Raw genomic sequence first — 20,162 nt, 5'->3', positions numbered from 1 at the left:
TGCAAAACAGCTCGAGATCTTGAGGTAGAAAAATGCTGTTTTATAGACTCACAGGAATTGTGTAAAAGTGCCCAAATAGTGAAAGAAATAGTAAAATAGTTCCCCTTTAATAATTTCTTTTTTAATCAATTTTTTTTGGCTTCTCCTGTTATTTTACCCACGCGACGCCACTGGCTATCTGACACATGAAGCTACTCTATCTGACACATGAAGCTACTCTATCTGACACATGAAGCTACTCTATCTGACACATGAAGCTACTCTATCTGACACATGAAGCTACTCTCTCTGACACATGAAGCTACTCTATCCGACACATGAAGCTACTCTATCTGACACATGAAGCTACTCTCTCTGACACATGAAGCTACTCTCTCTGACACATGAAGCTACTCTATCTGACACATGAAGCTACTCTCTCTGACACATGAAGCTACTCTATCTGACACATGAAGCTACTCTCTCTGACACATGAAGCTACTCTCTCTGACACATGAAGCTACTCTCTCTGACACATGAAGCTACTCTCTCTGACACATGAAGCTACTCTATCTGACACATGAAGCTACTCTATCTGACACATGAAGCTACTCTATCTGACACATGAAGCTACTCTCTCTGACACATGAAGCTACTCTATCTGACACATGAAGCTACTCTATCTGACACAGGGTCACGAAGGAGCCTACACCATAAACCCTAAACCCAGGGTAGAGGGGCTCAGTGAAAGTGCAGAGGAAGGTGTGTAGGTGTGTCAGTTTGTCAGAGGAGACTGTGTAGAAGGACAGAGTGCCAGCAGGACAGTCCAGATACACTGCTACTCTGGTGGAGCCCTGGGGGGGGTCAGGTATGTGTGTTACTCTGTCATTGTGCCTGGCAGCGTATATATCATCATCACAATACAGACTCCAGGACTTATCATTAAATCCAATCCAACAGTCAGCAGCCTCTCTTTTCCTTCCGATGCCTCTATATGTAACTCCTATAACAACCCCTCCTTTCCTCTCTACCTCCCAGTAACAGCGTCCAGTCAGACCCTCTCTACACAACACCTGTGGCCAGTTGTTAAATCTCTCTGGGTGATCAGGATACGACTGACGCTGTTGTCCCCGTGTTGCCGTTCTGTTCCTCTCAGACAGAGAGAGGCGGTTGTCTGCTGTGTTTGGGTCCAGTGTGAGTTCACAGGCATCTGATGGAGAGACCATGACAGGATTTATCACACAATACATCATACTCATCTTCATTCACGCTAGGATGTTTAAAGCTGCATTGACCGTTTCTGACACGAGGATCATGTAGAAGAAAGAGCATTCGTACGTGGTTGAGTCTACATGGTCCTCGTTTAAAAACCAGTTCATGCAGCTTTAACTTCCTCAACTGAATAAACCTGTTGTATTTATTTTATAATCGATCAACTGAGTTCTTCTGTTATTAATGAAATGCCTCCGTATTCTGAAGGGAAGCTCAGTCTGTACATGTGCAGAACAACAAGCTCAACTTACATTTCCTGATCGGTTCCAACCGACACTCTCCACCATGGTCAACACTGTAGGAGAGGTAGACACAAGAGACCTTTAGACACACACACACACACACACACACACACACACACACACACACACTCACACCATCTATTAACCCCTAAAGTACCATATCCTACCGGAGAGTCTCGAGTCCACAGTGTGGATCCTCCAGAGCAGCAGAGAGCAGCTTCACTCCTGAGTCTCCTGGGTGATTGTAGCTCAGGTCCAGCTCTCTCAGGTGGGAGGGGTTGGAGCTCAGAGCTGAGGCCAGAGAAGCACAGCCTTCCTCTGTGACCAGACAGCCTGAGAGCCTACACACACACACACACACACACACACACACACACACTCACATATATACACACACACACACACACACACACACACACACACACACACACACACACACACACACACACACACACACACACACACACACACACACACACACACACACACACACACACACACACACACACACACACACACACACGATAACTCCTTACAGCATTTCACTGTGAGGCTGTTTTGCTTCAACCTGAAGAAGATTAATAGAACAGTGGAGAATATAATAGAATATGACTACTAATATGACAGAGCCTCCGCGAGGGGTGTGCGAGAGGTGCAGTCGCACAGGGCCTCGCACCTAGGAGGCCTCGCGGGAGGAAAAAACGATCACTTTCCATCACAGACCTAAAATCTAGTTTTGCTTACATCCATGCTTATATATTTCACATTCGACACCTGCCTCACTATGCCTGCGACAGCGTGACTGCGTGCGTCATCTACAGATGTGGGATTGGAAAACGAGGCGTCTCCCGCCGGTAGCAAGCTAGATGCCGGTGGTTGACGCAAGATGACGTCTTTTGACGCTGCTCTGCCTGGTTCAACCAGTAGGGGGAGTCGAGTTACACGGTGGAGAGAGGGAGCTATTCTACAATTGTGTGTGCATGCGACACTAGTCTTGGACATATTATTTTGCAATGTAATGCTTTTCTGTAGATTATTTGACTGTCATTGGTACAGTAATGGTGTGGTATTTTCGATTAACGTGCGTTTTTTATGGATAATCATCTAGATACAGTGCAGTATTATTCTTTACGAGACAACCCAACGTGCTGGCACCGAAGACCCGCCCCTACTCTGCCTCTGATTCGCAGAATGTGGCTCTAGTTTGGCTCTGGGGGGAATGTAACTGGATGGAACCCAGTTGTGAGTAGGCTGGTGGATCGTGTAGTGAATTAACTGGTAAGATAACTTAGGTTTACCGTTCGTTTGTTTACTGCAGTTATGTCAGAACGACAATCAACTAATCAACTAACACTAGCAACTGCGCAAATAAAGCATATGAAGCATAGCATGTCAAGTTAACGTTATGGTCCCTCGAAAATAGAATGCGACCGCAAGGCTGGCCGTAATATTAGCTAACGTTCATTTAGCTGGATAGATGTACAGTACAGTAGCAGTACTGTCTATCTGTATGTCGTGTATGTCATATATGTTATGATGAATTGAAAATACAATGCATTTATCTATGTTAAAATGTAAACTGGACCGTCGACTCTTGTGATCAGGTTGTCCTGTGGATCGAATAATCATATTTTAAAATAAATGCAACTACTGCAGAGTAGGAATATCATTAGAATATTATTCTTTTGGTAACGTTTTATTTCTGACTACAGTACAGTATGTATTGTAAAAAAGCAGCCATTAAGCGCTGGCACGTGGACTGGTGGTCACAGGTGTGTAGTAAGGTGGAGGGTGTGACTGAGTCAGAGTGGTGTTTTTTTAACTTTTTAAACACAATGTCGACGAGAGAACACGATAAAGGGCGGTAATTTGCCTCAGGGAATGAACAAAGAAAAAAGAAGTGTTCAATACCTCGCTGAGAGGTTCATTTGATAAATGTATCACAAAAATCAGCGACCCGACCGAAGCAGCCACAGGGCCTCGCGGCGTCGGGACAACCGAAAATGGGAATTATGCTTTGGAGAAGCTAGCAAGCGAAGCTAGCAGCACCAGGGCTGCCCAGCCCCAGGTGACAAATGTGAAGAGCAGTGAAGATGAGGAGGATGGCGAGGCCACACAACTGTTCAAGTTGGCAGATAAAGTATCTGCATTCAATGCCAATATGGAATTGTGGGGGCAGCGAGTGGACATTTGACAGTTTCAAACATTAGCAGGGATTGAGGACACCGAAACAGAAAACAAGCCTAGGGCTCCCATTGATTCTGCGTTATGGTGAGTTGTGTCTTTCTGTTCTGTTGTGTTAATATGAACCTGCCGTGGTCTCTCTCTCTCTCTCTCTCTCTCTCTCTCTCTCTCTCTCTCTGTCTCTCTCATTCTGTTGTGTTAATATGAACCCACCGTGGTCTCTCTCTCTCTCTCTCTCTCTCTCTCTCTCTCTCATTCTGTTCATTCTGTTGTGTTAATATGAACCCACCGTGGTCTCTCTCTCTCTCTCTCTCTCTCTCTCTCTCTCTCTCTCTCTCTCTCTCTCTCTCTCTCTCTCTCTCTCTCTCTCTCTCTCTCTCTCTCTCTCTCTCTCTCTCTCTCTCTCTCTCTCTCTCTCTCTCTCTCTCTCTCTCTCTCTCTCTCTCTCTCTCTCTCTCTCTCTCTCTCTCTCTCTCTCTCTCTCTCTCTGTGCCGTATTAACGGTATCATTCACCAGTAGTGCCGAATTTCTCAGTTATCCGCTTGATGTAATTAATACAAATGTCCATTCTAACGAAATTCGTTCGCTCCTAAAATTCTTAACATGTTAAATGTGATTATAACAGACTGCTGTTTAATGTCGGGCCGACTGCCCACAGATGGACTTTCGGAACATTCATTTGGGAGAAATAAATAATATGTTTAATAATAAGAGACAACGGATAAGTTTAAGGAATTCCATATAAATCGATGACACACACACACACACACACACACACACACACACACACACACACACACACACACACACAGATACTAGTTGTTCTGAAGGTCCAGATTAACACTGAAAGTCTGCGTTTATTATTTTGTATAACTTATATATTGTTTATATATATAAGATATATATTTCTCAAGTCATCTGTTTGCCTAACAGTATTCATCATTCGCCCTTTGTATATGTCCCATTCTTGACGCCGTAGGCGCCGGTGCGCGCGCCCCTCTAGACATGTTTCAGAACATGTTCAGACATGCCCGGACAAATGAGAGAGCGCATTGATCTGTGTGCGTGAACAGGCTCAGTCCTCAGGTAACCAATATAGAGTGTGTTGTGGAGAAGGCGTCTCTCTGCGGTCCACAGGAAAACTAACAGAGTGAGAGAGAAGTAACGTTGGTGCAGTTGTGAACAGGACGGCAAGGCAACGTATCGTTATAGAGAGCCGAACGGCTAATTAGATACAACTATAATATTGTCGAGCCATTATTGGCGCAGTATAGTGACTTGTGTAAGCGAAGTAACGTGGAGAGACTTATAGTTGAACCCAGCGACGTTCTGGACATAACTACTCATTGAAGACTTCCTGCGGGTTAGCTTTAAGTACAAACGGAGCTAACTAGCTATCATCCATGCCAACGGGCTTTTGGACTAATAGCTATTAATCCTGCCATCGGGCGCTAGGAATACAAAGACCAGTCCGTACGAGACCCTCTTTCCCAGCGACGACAGGATTATCCCACCAGTCTGCAGTTTCTCTGGAGTTGGAACTCCAGAGAGAAGTACCGTCTCCATCTACCATCTTGCTTTTCCCTGTACTGCTTCGCTTCGTCTCCGTCTCACTCCATTCAGAGCTCCAACGGTCGGGTACCCGTAGTATAGGAACTATCGTTACCGCGGACATTGTGGCATTGATATTAAAGTGATAACAGGAGATCTGTGTTCATATTCTATGTATGCTTTCTATCCCTATTAAAGTGATTGTTTAACTCGGTTTCACTGTCCCCTCGCAGTTAATGGAGTGTCCGCCATTTTGTGTAACTATATTGTCTGGCTAACTAATATCTCTAGTAGTGGTTTAATCTAAACATTTAAATACAGTCAGGGTTGTGTAGCCCCTTAGCTACACTAGTATTTAACCAACACACCAAATGTACATATTTCTTATTCATCTGATGTTTCTAAAAGATGTTTTACATGGTTGTCTGTTGAACTGGTCCAGGAACACTGACCTGAGAGTCTGCAGTCTACAGTGTGGATCCTCCAGTCCAGCAGAGAGCAGCTTCACTCCAGAATCCCGCAGGTAGTTGTTACTCAGGTCCAGCTCTCTCAGGTGGGAGGGGTTGGAGCTGAGAACTGATGATAACTCCTTACAGCATTTCACTGTGAGGCTGTTTTGCTTCAACCTGAAGAAGATTAATAGAACAGTGGAGAATATAATAGAATATGACTACTAATATGACAGAGCTGAGAAGCACAGCCTTCCTCTGTGACCAGACAGCCTGAAAGCCTACACACACACACACACACACACACACACACACACACACACACACACACACACACACACACACACACACACACACACACACACACACACACACACACACACACACACACACACACACACACACACGTAGTATTTAATCAACACACCAAATGTACATATTTCTTATTCATCTGATGTTTTTAAAAGATGTTTTACATGGTTGTCTGTTGAACTGGTCCAGGAACACTGACCTGAGAGTCTCCAGTCTACAGTGTGGATCCTCCAGACCAGCAGAGAGCAGCTTCACTCCAGAATCCCGCAGGTCGTTGTTACTCAGGTCCAGCTCTCTCAGGTGGGAGGGGTTGGAGCTGAGAACTGAGGCCAGAGCTTCACAGCATCTCTTTGAGAGGTTACAGTCACCAAGTCTGGATATGCAATAGAGATACCATTAGTTTTTTTTTTTTTTTTCGTACAATATTTTTATTGGGTTTTACAGTACACATTTCAGGTTTTCATTGTCGTCAGTTATTCTTAATTCCTTTTCTCCACAAGATTATACGTATACCCACATACCCCTCCCCCTCCCCTTTTCTCTCTCTTAGCATCTTTGAGTTTGTTTTTACTGTTGTCATACAGAAATATTACGTACATTCATTGGTACCTCCATTAGAATAGCTCGTACACAAATATAAATAATTGAAAAGAAGAAAAGAAAATGTAAATAAAAATAAAAAGAAATAAAAAATAAAAATAAACGACATCTTTACAACACCTTCACTGACGTGCCTCCGCTCTCTCCCGGGGTCCGGGTCACGGCTGACCACGGGAGAGAGCGGGGGGACTCATCCTATAGCAGCCCTCCTATATCTTCCCTTCTCAGATATTCATTAAATGGTTTCCATATATCCTTGTAAACCTCTATATTGTTCCTGAGGATATAATGTTATTCTCTCCATAGACATGCATTGTGCCATGTTTTTAATCCAAGCACCGATTGTGGGTGCGTCTGTTTTCTTCCAATTGAAAGCTATTGTTCTTTTTGCCTGTAGTATAGCAAAATCAATACATTTAAATTGTTTGGTTCTCAGGTTCAGATTTATTGGATATAAATGTAACAATATCATTTTGGAGTCTAGTGGGATATTCACTGACAGGATATCTTTGATTTTATTCACCACCTCCCCCCAGAACTTCTTGATTTTGTCACATTCCCAAATACAATGTATAAAAGTTCCCCGATCCTTGGTACATTTAAAGCACCTATCTGGTGTGTTGCTGTTGTATTTATTCAGTTTGACAGGGGTTATATAAGTCCGCATCAGCCATTTGTATTGAAGTAGTTTTAAGCTAGTGTTGGCTGTTTGTGTCTGAGCCTCCTCGCATGCTCTGTTCCAGTCCTCGTTTGAGATCTCCTCTCCCAAGTCCAGCCTCCATGACTCCAATCTAGATAATGATGTCTCGTCTGAACCAGATACAATCCAGTTATAGAACATTGATAACAGGCCTTTGCTATTGCAGTTCTTGATGATAATTTTTTCCAAAGATGAAAGTGTAGGAATTGCCAGTGATTGGTTTTGCCGAGAGGAAATTAAACTTCTCAGTTGCAAGTATTTACAAAAATGCTTCCTTGGGATGCTGTATTTTATTGATAGTTCCTCAAAAGGCATCAAGACCCCATCTTTGTAAAGGTCAGATATTTTACTTATTCCTTCTTTTGTCCATAGTTTGAATCCGGCATCCAGTTTGCCTGGTTTAAATGAGACGTTTCCCCAAATTGGGCTGAATTGCGAAATGGAGTTGTTTATTTTCATACATTTCTTTACCTCATACCATACATTAATCATGTTGAGCACTATGGGGTGTGTAGTATGTTTTCTTAAATATTTTGGCTCAGCTGAATACATGTATAAATGTAGTGGTAGTTGCATTGGGTATGCTTCCACTCCCATCCATGATGGTGGATCTTCCTTAGAGAAATAAAACATTACAGTTCTCAATTGTGCAGCCAGGTAATACCAATGAAGGTTAGGACAGGTCAACCCCCCTGCATCGAATGGAAGATACAACAGAGATAGGCGGACTCTAGGACATTTCTTGCGCCATATACATTTTGAGATGAGAGACGCAATCTTTCCGAACATTCTTACCGGTGGTGCCAGAGGGATATTTTGAAATAAGTATAGGAACTTTGGTAGTATGGACATCTTTAGTATGTTTATCCTCCCTATCACAGAGATGGGCAAGAACATCCATCTCTCTATGGATTTGAATACAGAGTCTATCATAGGTTCATAGTTTATTGATGCTATATTTTCTATTTGGGGTATTATTTTGATGCCCAGATAAGTGAAGCTGTTCGAGAGCTTGAAAGGGAATTCTTGTTGGTCAGAGGTTTTTCTCTCGTTGTCATTAAGCAGCATAAGTGATGATTTTGAGGCGTTTAGTTTATATCCGGAGATACTACCAAACTGGTCAATTATATCAAGCAGTGCGGGTATCGATGTATCTAGGTTTTTTAGGAACAAAATGACATCGTCCGCAAAAAGGGCTATTCTGTGATCGTTATTATCGATTTCAATCCCATGTAGCTGTCTGTTAGCCCTGATTGCTATTGCTAACGGTTCGATAGCTAAAATGAACAAAAGCGGTGATAAAGGCGAGCCTTGAGGGCAACCCCTGATGATATTAAAGGGTTTAGATGTCACTTCGTTTGTTAGTACCTCAGCTACAGAGTTTAGGTGTAGTAATTTGATCCAGTTACAAAAGTAATTTCCAAATCCAAATCGATCAATAACATCAAAAAGATAAGCCCATTCCACCCTATCGAAGGCCTTCTCCGCATCGAGCGAGAGAAGACCTGTGTCCCTCTCTCCTTTTTGGTTGTATAGGATGTTGAAGACCCGTCTGACATTGTGAAATCCCTGTCTCCCTTTTATGAATCCATTTTGATCATCTCCCACTATCTCTGGGAGCACGTTCTCTATTCTTTTGGCCAAGATTTTACTAAGGATTTTGGTGTCGTTGTTTATCAAACTTATAGGACGGAGGTTCTCGCATTTAGTATTGGTTTTGCCTGGTTTTGGGAGCAGGATAATCAGGGCCTCTTTCATTGATGCGGGTAAGTAACCATTTTCAAAGGATTCTAGGTACATTTCAAAAAGGGGGGTCACTAATTTATCTTTAAAGTGTTTATATAGGTCAATTGAGAGGCCGTCTGGTCCCGCTGTTTTTCCAGGTTTTAATGCTCCTATGGCCTCTGATATCTCTGTTATGTTTAATTGTTCGTCCAGGGTTTTCTTTCTTTCTTCAGAGATTTTGGGGATGTTAAGGTTATCAAGAAATTTAGTTTGTGTATCTTCACTAATGTTATATTCTGAGCTATATAGTTTTTCATAAAAGGTTCTAAATGTTGTGTTAATCTCTAATGGATCGATTATATTATTTCCATTTCCGTCCTCTATGTTAGTGATTGTCCTCTCAGTCTGTTGTTTTTTGATGCGCCATGCAAGGAGTCTACCAGGTTTTTCTCCTTGGTCGTAATAATTCTGTTTTAGCCTCATCACATTTGCAGCAGCTTTATCGTATGTTATCTCGTTGTATTGAGTTCTAAGTATTAATAATTGTTTTGAAATGAGATGTTCGTTCTGTCCTTTCTGAAACCTTTCATTCTCAAACATTTTGATTTTGGATTCCAGATCTCTAATTTCTTTCGTTCTTTCTCTTGTCGTTCTACTTGTGTAGCTTATAATTTGACCTCTAATATATGCCTTGAAGGGTTCCCATCTAATTGTGGCTGACGTTTGAGTCGTGTTAATTTCAAAGAATATATCAATTTGTTCTCCCAAAAAAAGTAAAATTTTTGGATCTTTCATCCATTTTGTTTGAAATCTCCATTTATGAGATTTGTGTATCAGTTTTGGCTCCACATATACCATAGACACAGCTGCATGGTGAGATACCATTAGTTACATTGAAACGTGCTATATTATTTCTTAATACATAATAATAATAATAATAATAATAATAATAATAATAATAATAATAATAATAATAATAATAATAATAATAATAATAATACGTGTAAAAAGCATTAAGAGAATACAATGTATTAAGATATAAATGTACCCACAGAGATATATTCGAGTCTTTGACCACTGGCAGCAGCCTCAGAAGAGCCTCCTCTGAAGCAGAGTATTTCTTCAGCTCAAACACGTCCAGCTTCTCTTCTGATGTCAGCAACACAAAGACCAGAGCTGACCACTGAGCAGGGGAGAGTTCGTCAGTGGAGAGCCTTCCTGAGCTCAGGTACTGTTGGATCTCTTTCACCAGAGACTGGTCATTCAGCTCATTCAGACAGTGGAACAGATTGATGCTTCTCTCTGAAGACAGATTCTCCCTGATCTTCTTCTTGATGTAAGTGACTGTTTTCTCATTGATCCTTGAGCCGCTTCCTGTCTGTGTCAGCAGCAGGCCTCGTAGCAGAGTCCGATTGGTCTTCAGTGAGAGACCCAGCAGGAAGCGGAGGAACAGGTCCAGGTGTCCATTCTCACTCTGTAAGGCTTTGTCCACAGCAGACCGATAGAAGCGGTCTTCAGGTGTGCGTTTTACCAGCTTGTCCACAGCAGACCGATAGAGCGTCTTCAAGGAGGTTGACCCTGGTTCAGACAGTAGATTGACACCACTGCTGATGAATGAGAAAAAGACATGAAGAGCAGCTAGAAACTCCTGAATGCTCAGATGGACAAAGCTGAACACCGGCTCCTGGGGCAGCACTCTCTCCTCTCTGAAGATCTGTGTGACCACTCCTGAGTACCACGAGGCTGCTTTGACATCAATGCCACACTCTGTCAGGTCTTCTTCATAGAAGTTCAGGTTGCCTTTCTCCAGCTGTTCAAAAGCCAGTTTTCCCAGAGACTGAATGATCTTCTTGCTCTCTTCATTCCAGCGTGGATCTGTCTCAACGCTGCCATGATACTTCTTATTCGCCTGTATGGACTGAAACACCAGGAGGTGGACGTACATCTCAGTCAGGGTCTTTGGCAGCTCTCTTCTCTCATCTGTTCTCAGCATGCTCTCCAGAACTGTAGCAGTGATCCAACAGAAGACTGGGATGTGGCACATGATGTGGAGGGTCCTTGATGTCTTGATGTGTGAGATGATTCTGCTGGCCTGCTCCTCATCACTGAATCTCTTCCTGAAGTACTCCTCCTTCTGTGGGTCAGTGAACCCCCGTACCTCTGTTACCATGTCAACACACTCAGGAGGAATCTGATTGGCTGCTGCAGGTCGGGAAGTTATCCAGAGGTGAGCAGAGGGAAGCAGATTACCCTTGATGAGGTTTGTCAGCAGCACGCCCACTGAGGTTGGCTCTGTGACATCAGTGCAGACGTCGTTGTTGTGGAAGTCTAGAGGAGGTCGACACTCATCCAGACCATCAAAGATGAACGCAACTGTGAACTCATCGTAGCTGCGGATTCCTGCTTGTTTGGTTTCCAAGAAGAAGTGATTAAGAAGTTCCACCAAGCTGTATTGTTTCCCCTTCAGTCGGTTCAGCTCTCTGAACGTGAATGGAAACATGAAGTGTACATGCTGGTGGGCTTTTCCTTCAGCCCAGTCCAGAGTGACCTTCTGTGTTAAGACTGTTTTACCAATGCCAGCCACTCCCTTTGTCATCATCACTCTCCGTCCAGATGTAAGGATGTCTTCAGGTTTGATCAGTGTTTCTGGGCTCGCTGGCTTCCTGGATGCTGCTTGGATCAGGCTGACCTCATGTTCAGTGTTGACCTCTCCACTCCCTCCCTTTGAGATGTGGTTCTCTGTGTACATCTGATTCAGAAGGGTTGGGTTTCCTTCTTTAGCGATTCCCTCAGACAAAGACTGGCACTTCTTCTTCAACTTAGATTTGAGTTTACGACGACACTTCACAGGAAGAGTCTCTGAATGAAGATAGAAAACATAGACAACATTAATAATAATATAATAATGGGCGGTCAGGTGGCGTAACGGAGATTGCGTTCGTCACCAACCCCGGAGACGCTGGATTCGCCTGTTCGAATCCAGCTCACAGCTCCGGGGTTGTCACCAGCTTGGCTGGCCGTTCACACTAATACAATTGGCAGTATTAGAGGGTGGGAGAAGCTGGCGGGGTGGGTCCGGGTCATTGTAAACAGTGACTCCTACAGTTCGGTCGGGGCGCCTGCTAAGCGCGGATAGGATCTAAGTGGGATAGTGTGATCCTTCCACACGCTACGCCCTCTCAGTGAGAATCCGCGCTGCCAGGTGAAAAGAAGCGGTTGATTGGCTGGACGTGTGTCGGAGGAAGCACGTGATAGCCTCCACTCTCCCAGACCGACTGTGGGGGGTAAGTGCGCAGCGACCAGGAAGGGGATTGGGAATTGGCATAACGACTAACATTGGGATGGGAGAAAATCAGAGGAAAAAGGAGGGGGGAAAAGATCAATAAAAAAATAATAATAATAATAATATAATAATAATACTTTATTTGTATAGCACTTTTCATACAGAAGTTGCAGTTCAAAGTGCTTTACAACAGTAAAAAATATAGTCATAAGCGAGCATGAGCAAGGTAAGGTAAATCACAGTGTTTCACATTAGGACCTAGTATCCCAATAGGTTCTCTGTTTACAGTTTCATTCAGTACAAAAATAGTTTAAAATGATTCGGTTTAGAAATAAACTAAGAATTATAAAATGGAACAGACATACAACAGGGTATTTAACATAGAACAGTGATAAAATAGTTCAATTTTGAGCAGTGCTCTTCAATATTCAAGGGGCTTTCACAATTATTACATTTGGTAGTAATAATGGCACACAGTCTTAAATTCATCAGCAATGATATCAATAATGTATTTTTTTGGTAAATGTGGGAAACATATAACGTATAGACTTTTGTATATTCTGTGTCATTCTGTTATCTACAGTCATTATTGCTTAATAATATATTAGTGGTTTGACAACCTGGCCACAACTGGTCCTGATTTTGTGTGTTGTGTATTTAATTTACACCAGTGCTCAGCATTTCATACCAACATTAAATAATCACCAGTTTTACCACATAACCACTGGGGAATATATAGATTTACTGAGAGGTTTTTGAATGTATACATTTATAATTTCCCCTACTGACATCCATCTATTATTCAAATAGTAAAGACACTATTTTACTGTTATCCAGAGAGAAATATAATAAAGTAGTGAAGACAGAGTCTCTTACTGCCAGAGACATATCATCATATTAAACTAGTGAAGACAGAGTCTCTTACTGCTCTCTAGTGACATATCATCATATTAAACTAGTGAAGACAGAGTCTCTTACTGCTCTCTAGAGACATATCATCATATTAAACTAGTGAAGACAGAGTCTCTTACTGCTCTCTAGAGACATATCATCATATTAAACTAGTGAAGACAGAGTCTCTTACTGCTCTCCAGAGACATATCATCATATTAAACTAGTGAAGACAGAGTCTCTTACTGCTCTCTAGAGACATATCATCATATTAAACTAGTGAAGACAGAGTCTCTTACTGCCAGAGACATATCATCATATTAAACTAGTGAAGACAGAGTCTCTTACTGCTCTCTAGAGACATATCATCATATTAAACTAGTGAAGACAGAGTCTCTTACTGCCAGAGACATATCATCATATTAAACTAGTGAAGACAGAGTCTCTTACTGCTCTCTAGAGACATATCATCATATTAAACTAGTGAAGACAGAGTCTCTTACTGCTCTCTAGAGACATATCATCATATTAAACTAGTGAAGACAGAGTCTCTTACTGCTCTCTAGAGACATATCATCATATTAAACTAGTGAAGACAGAGTCTCTTACTGCTCTCTAGAGACATATCATCATATTAAACTAGTGAAGACAGAGTCTCTTACTGCCAGAGACATATCATCATATTAAACTAGTGAAGACAGAGTCTCTTACTGCCAGAGACATATTATCATATTAAACTAGTGAAGACAGAGTCTCTTACTGCTCTCCAGAGACATATCATCATATTAAACTAGTGAAGACAGAGTCTCTTACATGCTCTCCAGAGACATATCATCATATTAAACTAGTGAAGACAGAGTCTCTTACTGCTCTCCAGAGACATATCATCATATTAAACTAGTGAAGACAGAGTCTCTTACTGCTCTCCAGAGACATATCATCATATTAAACTAGTGAAGACAGAGTCTCTTACTGCTCTCTAGAGACATATCATCATATTAAACTAGTGAAGACAGAGTCTCTTACTGCTCTCTAGAGACATATCATCATATTAAACTAGTGAAGACAGAGTCTCTTACTGCTCTCTAGAGACATATCATCATATTAAACTAGTGAAGACAGAGTCTCTTACTGCTCTCTAGAGACATATCATCATATTAAACTAGTGAAGACAGAATCTCTTACTGCTCTCTAGAGACATATCATCATATTAAACTAGTGAAGACAGAATCTCTTACTGCTCTCCAGAGACATATCATCATATTAAACTAGTGAAGACAGAGTCTCTTACTGCCAGAGACAATCTATGAAAAGCAGAATGCCAACAACAATGCCACCTGCAAGAGAACATTTTATATTAGTAAAATTACAAGCTGTTATAAATAATACTGATTCTTTTGGATCAGGCAGATAGGGCTAATTTCATTTAGCAGACAGAGACGTTACAAATATCTAAACCCACCACTAGAGCCTCTCCCTCTACATCAGGATCAATTCATTTATAATTAATGTTTCATTCACCAGTTTCAATAGGTCCAGAGGCTCCAGCAGTGCCTCCAGTCTCTGAGTCAGTTGATCTTGTCTCAGCTTGGACTCCTGGAGAACAGAGAAGACATCAGCAGCAATGATATCAATAATGTATTTTTTTGGTAAATGTGGGAAACATATAACGTATAGACTTTTGTATATTCTGTGTCATTCTGTTATCTACAGTCATTATTGCTTAATAATATATTAGTGGTTTGACAACCTGGCCACAACTGGTCCTGATTTTGTGTGTTGTGTATTTAATTTACACCAGTGCTCAGCATTTCATACCAACATTAAATAATCACCAGTTTTACCACATAACCACTGGGGAATATATAGATTTACTGAGAGGTTTTTGAATGTATACATTTATAATTTCCCCTACTGACATCCATCTATTATTCAAATAGTAAAGACACTATTTTACTGTTATCCAGAGAGAAATATAATAAAGTAGTGAAGACAGAGTCTCTTACTGCCAGAGACATATCATCATATTAAACTAGTGAAGACAGAATCTCTTACTGCTCTCTAGTGACATATCATCATATTAAACTAGTGAAGACAGAGTCTCTTACTGCTCTCCAGAGACATATCATCATATTAAACTAGTGAAGACAGAGTCTCTTACTGCCAGAGACATATCATCATATTAAACTAGTGAAGACAGAGTCTCTTACTGCTCTCTAGAGACATATCATCATATTAAACTAGTGAAGACAGAATCTCTTACTGCTCTCTAGAGACATATCATCATATTAAACTAGTGAAGACAGAGTCTCTTACTGCCAGAGACAATCTATGAAAAGCAGAATGCCAACAACAATGCCATCTGCAAGAGAACATTTTATATTAGTAAAATTACAAGCTGTTATAAATAATACTGATTCTTTTGGATCAGGCAGATAGGGCTAATTTCATTTAGCAGACAGAGACGTTACAAATATCTAAACCCACCACTAGAGCCTCTCCCTCTACATCAGGATCAATTCATTTATAATTAATGTTTCATTCACCAGTTTCAATAGGTCCAGAGGCTCCAGCAGTGCCTCCAGTCTCTGAGTCAGTTGATCTTGTCTCAGCTTGGACTCCTGGAGAACAGAGAAGACATCAGCAGCAATGATATCAATAATGTATTTTTTTGGTAAATGTGGGAAACATATAACGTATAGACTTTTGTATATTCTGTGTCATTCTGTTATCTACAGTCATTATTGCTTAATAATATATTAGTGGTTTGACAACCTGGCCACAACTGGTCCTGATTTTGTGTGTTGTGTATTTAATTTACACCAGTGCTCAGCATTTCATACCAACATTAAATAATCACCAGTTTTACCACATAACCACTGGGGAATATATAGATTTACTGAGAGGTTTTTGAATGTATACATTTATAATTTCCCCTACTGACATCCATCTATTATTCAAATAGTAAAGACACTATTTTACTGTTATCCAGAGAGAAATATAATAAAGTAGTGAAGACAGAGTCTCTTACTGCCAGAGACATATCATCATATTAAACTAGTGAAGACAGAATCTCTTACTGCTCTCTAGTGACATATCATCATATTAAACTAGTGAAGACAGAGTCTCTTACTGTCAGAGACATATCATCATATTAAACTAGTGAAGACAGAGTATCTTACTGCTCTCTAGAGACATAACATCATATTAAACTAGTGAAGACAGAATCTCTTACTGCTCTCTAGAGACATATCATCATATTAAACTAGTGAAGACAGAGTCTCTTACTGCCAGAGACAATCTATGAAAAGCAGAATGCCAACAACAATGCCATCTGCAAGAGAACATTTTATATTAGTAAAATTACAAGCTGTTATAAATAATACTGATTCTTTTGGATCAGGCAGATAGGGCTAATTTCATTTAGCAGACAGAGACGTTACAAATATCTAAACCCACCACTAGAGCCTCTCCCTCTACATCAGGATCAATTCATTTATAATTAATGTTTCATTCACCAGTTTCAATAGGTCCAGAGGCTCCAGCAGTGCCTCCAGTCTCTGAGTCAGTTGATCTTGTCTCAGCTTGGACTCCTGGAGAACAGAGAAGACATCAGCAGCAATGATATCAATAATGTATTTTTTTGGTAAATGTGGGAAACATATAACGTATAGACTTTTGTATATTCTGTGTCATTCTGTTATCTACAGTCATTATTGCTTAATAATATATTAGTGGTTTGACAACCTGGCCACAACTGGTCCTGATTTTGTGTGTTGTGTATTTAATTTACACCAGTGCTCAGCATTTCATACCAACATTAAATAATCACCAGTTTTACCACATAACCACTGGGGAATATATAGATTTACTGAGAGGTTTTTGAATGTATACATTTATAATTTCCCCTACTGACATCCATCTATTATTCAAATAGTAAAGACACTATTTTACTGTTATCCAGAGAGAAATATAATAAAGTAGTGAAGACAGAGTCTCTTACTGCCAGAGACATATCATCATATTAAACTAGTGAAGACAGAATCTCTTACTGCTCTCTAGTGACATATCATCATATTAAACTAGTGAAGACAGAGTCTCTTACTGCTCTCCAGAGACATATCATCATATTAAACTAGTGAAGACAGAGTCTCTTACTGCCAGAGACATATCATCATATTAAACTAGTGAAGACAGAGTCTCTTACTGCTCTCTAGAGACATATCATCATATTAAACTAGTGAAGACAGAATCTCTTACTGCTCTCTAGAGACATATCATCATATTAAACTAGTGAAGACAGAGTCTCTTACTGCCAGAGACAATCTATGAAAAGCAGAATGCCAACAACAATGCCATCTGCAAGAGAACATTTTATATTAGTAAAATTACAAGCTGTTATAAATAATACTGATTCTTTTGGATCAGGCAGATAGGGCTAATTTCATTTAGCAGACAGAGACGTTACAAATATCTAAACCCACCACTAGAGCCTCTCCCTCTACATCAGGATCAATTCATTTATAATTAATGTTTCATTCACCAGTTTCAATAGGTCCAGAGGCTCCAGCAGTGCCTCCAGTCTCTGAGTCAGTTGATCTTGTCTCAGCTTGGACTCCTGGAGAACAGAGAAGACATCAGCAGCAATGATATCAATAATGTATTTTTTTGGTAAATGTGGGAAACATATAAGGTATAGACTTTTGTATATTCTGTGTCATTCTGTTATCTACAGTCATTATTGCTTAATAATATATTAGTGGTTTGACAACCTGGCCACAACTGGTCCTGATTTTGTGTGTTGTGTATTTAATTTACACCAGTGCTCAGCATTTCATACCAACATTAAATAATCACCAGTTTTACCACATAACCACTGGGGAATATATAGATTTACTGAGAGGTTTTTGAATGTATACATTTATAATTTCCCCTACTGACATCCATCTATTATTCAAATAGTAAAGACACTATTTTACTGTTATCCAGAGAGAAATATAATAAAGTAGTGAAGACAGAGTCTCTTACTGCCAGAGACATATCATCATATTAAACTAGTGAAGACAGAATCTCTTACTGCTCTCTAGTGACATATCATCATATTAAACTAGTGAAGACAGAGTCTCTTACTGTCAGAGACATATCATCATATTAAACTAGTGAAGACAGAGTATCTTACTGCTCTCTAGAGACATAACATCATATTAAACTAGTGAAGACAGAATCTCTTACTGCTCTCTAGAGACATATCATCATATTAAACTAGTGAAGACAGAGTCTCTTACTGCCAGAGACAATCTATGAAAAGCAGAATGCCAACAACAATGCCATCTGCAAGAGAACATTTTATATTAGTAAAATTACAAGCTGTTATAAATAATACTGATTCTTTTGGATCAGGCAGATAGGGCTAATTTCATTTAGCAGACAGAGACGTTACAAATATCTAAACCCACCACTAGAGCCTCTCCCTCTACATCAGGATCAATTCATTTATAATTAATGTTTCATTCACCAGTTTCAATAGGTCCAGAGGCTCCAGCAGTGCCTCCAGTCTCTGAGTCAGTTGATCTTGTCTCAGCTTGGACTCCTGGAGAACAGAGAAGACAGAGTAAGTTAGAACACATCACACAGAACAGAGAAGACAGTTTGAACACAGAACAGAGAAGACAAAGTAAGTTAGAACACATCACACAGAACAGAGAAGACAGTTTGAACACAGAACAGAACAAAGAAGACAAAGTAAGTTAGAACACACCACACAGAACAGAGAAGACAGTTAGAACACAGAACAGAGAAGACAAAGTAAGTTAGAACACATCACACAGAACAGAGAAGACAGTTGGAACACAGAACAGAGAAGACAAAGTAAGTTAGAACACATCACACAGAACAGAGAAGACAGTTGGAACACAGAACAGAGAAGACAAAGTAAGTTAGAACACACCACACAGAACAGAGAAGACATTTGGAACACAGAGCAGAACAGAGAAGACAAAGTAAGTTAGAACACATCACACAGAACAGAGAAGACAGTTGGAACACAGAACAGAGAAGACAAAGTAAGTTAGAACACATCACACAGAACATAGAAGACAGTTGGAACACATCTAGAAACCTGCTACAGCTGCAGGGCAGATTCTGATTCAAATTGAAGAAGATAGTTGACACAATATCTTCTAAAACAAGGTAACATTGTGCACCACATCACTCATGCATTCATTATCTTCTTCTCAGTGTTAATGAAAGGAATGATATGGGTTAACTAAATAAGTATTCTAATATGAATGAATATTCCCTTCATATTACATATCAAATAGTGAATGAAGGAGTGTTGTGATATGAAGGAAATAATGCACTGTTAAAGTTAGAGGTTATATATAGGATTGCAAGTAACTGAGTAACTGTCTAACTGTGCATAACTGTTTCCACTGGAGGGCGCTATAGGCGGAGCTGTAAATGCTGCTGCCAGGTACGAGGTACAAAAGGAGTTGGTTAACTCCCCCTCTGTCTCTTCCCATCTACCTCTCACGGAGAGAAGATCTCATGTGCTGCTGTTGTGCAATGTAAATAATAAACCACGCCGATTAAAGGCTAAAGATAGAAACCATGCCTCATGAACATATTATTGTCGCCCCATAGCCAATTCTGTCAACATGCACAATCAACAAGGATCTATCTCTGCAGTTATTTAGGCTAGAGATAATCTATGAAAAGCAGAATACCAACAACAATGCCATCTACAAGAGAACATTTTATATTAGTAAAATTACAAGCTGTTATAAATAATACTGATTATTTTGGATCAGGCAGATAGGGCTAATTTCATTTAGCAGACAGAGACGTTACAAATATCTAAACCCACCACTAGAGCCTCTCCCTCTACATCAGGATAAATTCATTTATAATTAATGTTCCATTCACCAGTTTCAATAGGTCCAGAGGCTCCAGCAGTGCCTCCAGTCTCTGAGTC

The 20,162-nt window shown here is 40.4% G+C and overlaps 1 protein-coding gene across 1 annotated transcript; it reads right to left on the bottom strand.

Moving 5' to 3' along the window:
• Positions 1-364: 364 nt before the first annotated feature.
• On the bottom strand, positions 365-14,782 carry LOC311231067 (protein NLRC3-like). The gene is made up of 7 exons (XM_084317535.1): positions 14,711-14,782; positions 10,068-11,874; positions 6,190-6,363; positions 5,682-5,855; positions 1,661-1,834; positions 1,503-1,546; positions 365-1,189 (listed from the first exon to the last, which is right to left on the bottom strand). Exons 2-7 carry the CDS (start codon positions 11,762-11,764, stop codon positions 654-656), a joined length of 2,799 nt encoding a protein of 932 aa, XP_084173661.1. The 5' UTR covers positions 11,765-11,874; positions 14,711-14,782; the 3' UTR covers positions 365-653.
• Positions 14,783-20,162: the final 5,380 nt, after the last annotated feature.

The sequence above is a fragment of the Notolepis coatsorum genome (genome assembly GCF_963971535.1).
Source record: "Notolepis coatsorum genome assembly, chromosome: 6".
Lineage (NCBI taxonomy): Eukaryota > Metazoa > Chordata > Actinopteri > Aulopiformes > Paralepididae > Notolepis > Notolepis coatsorum.
Note: the sequence above shows the minus strand (reverse complement) of the source record. Positions and strands in the feature narration are given on the sequence as shown.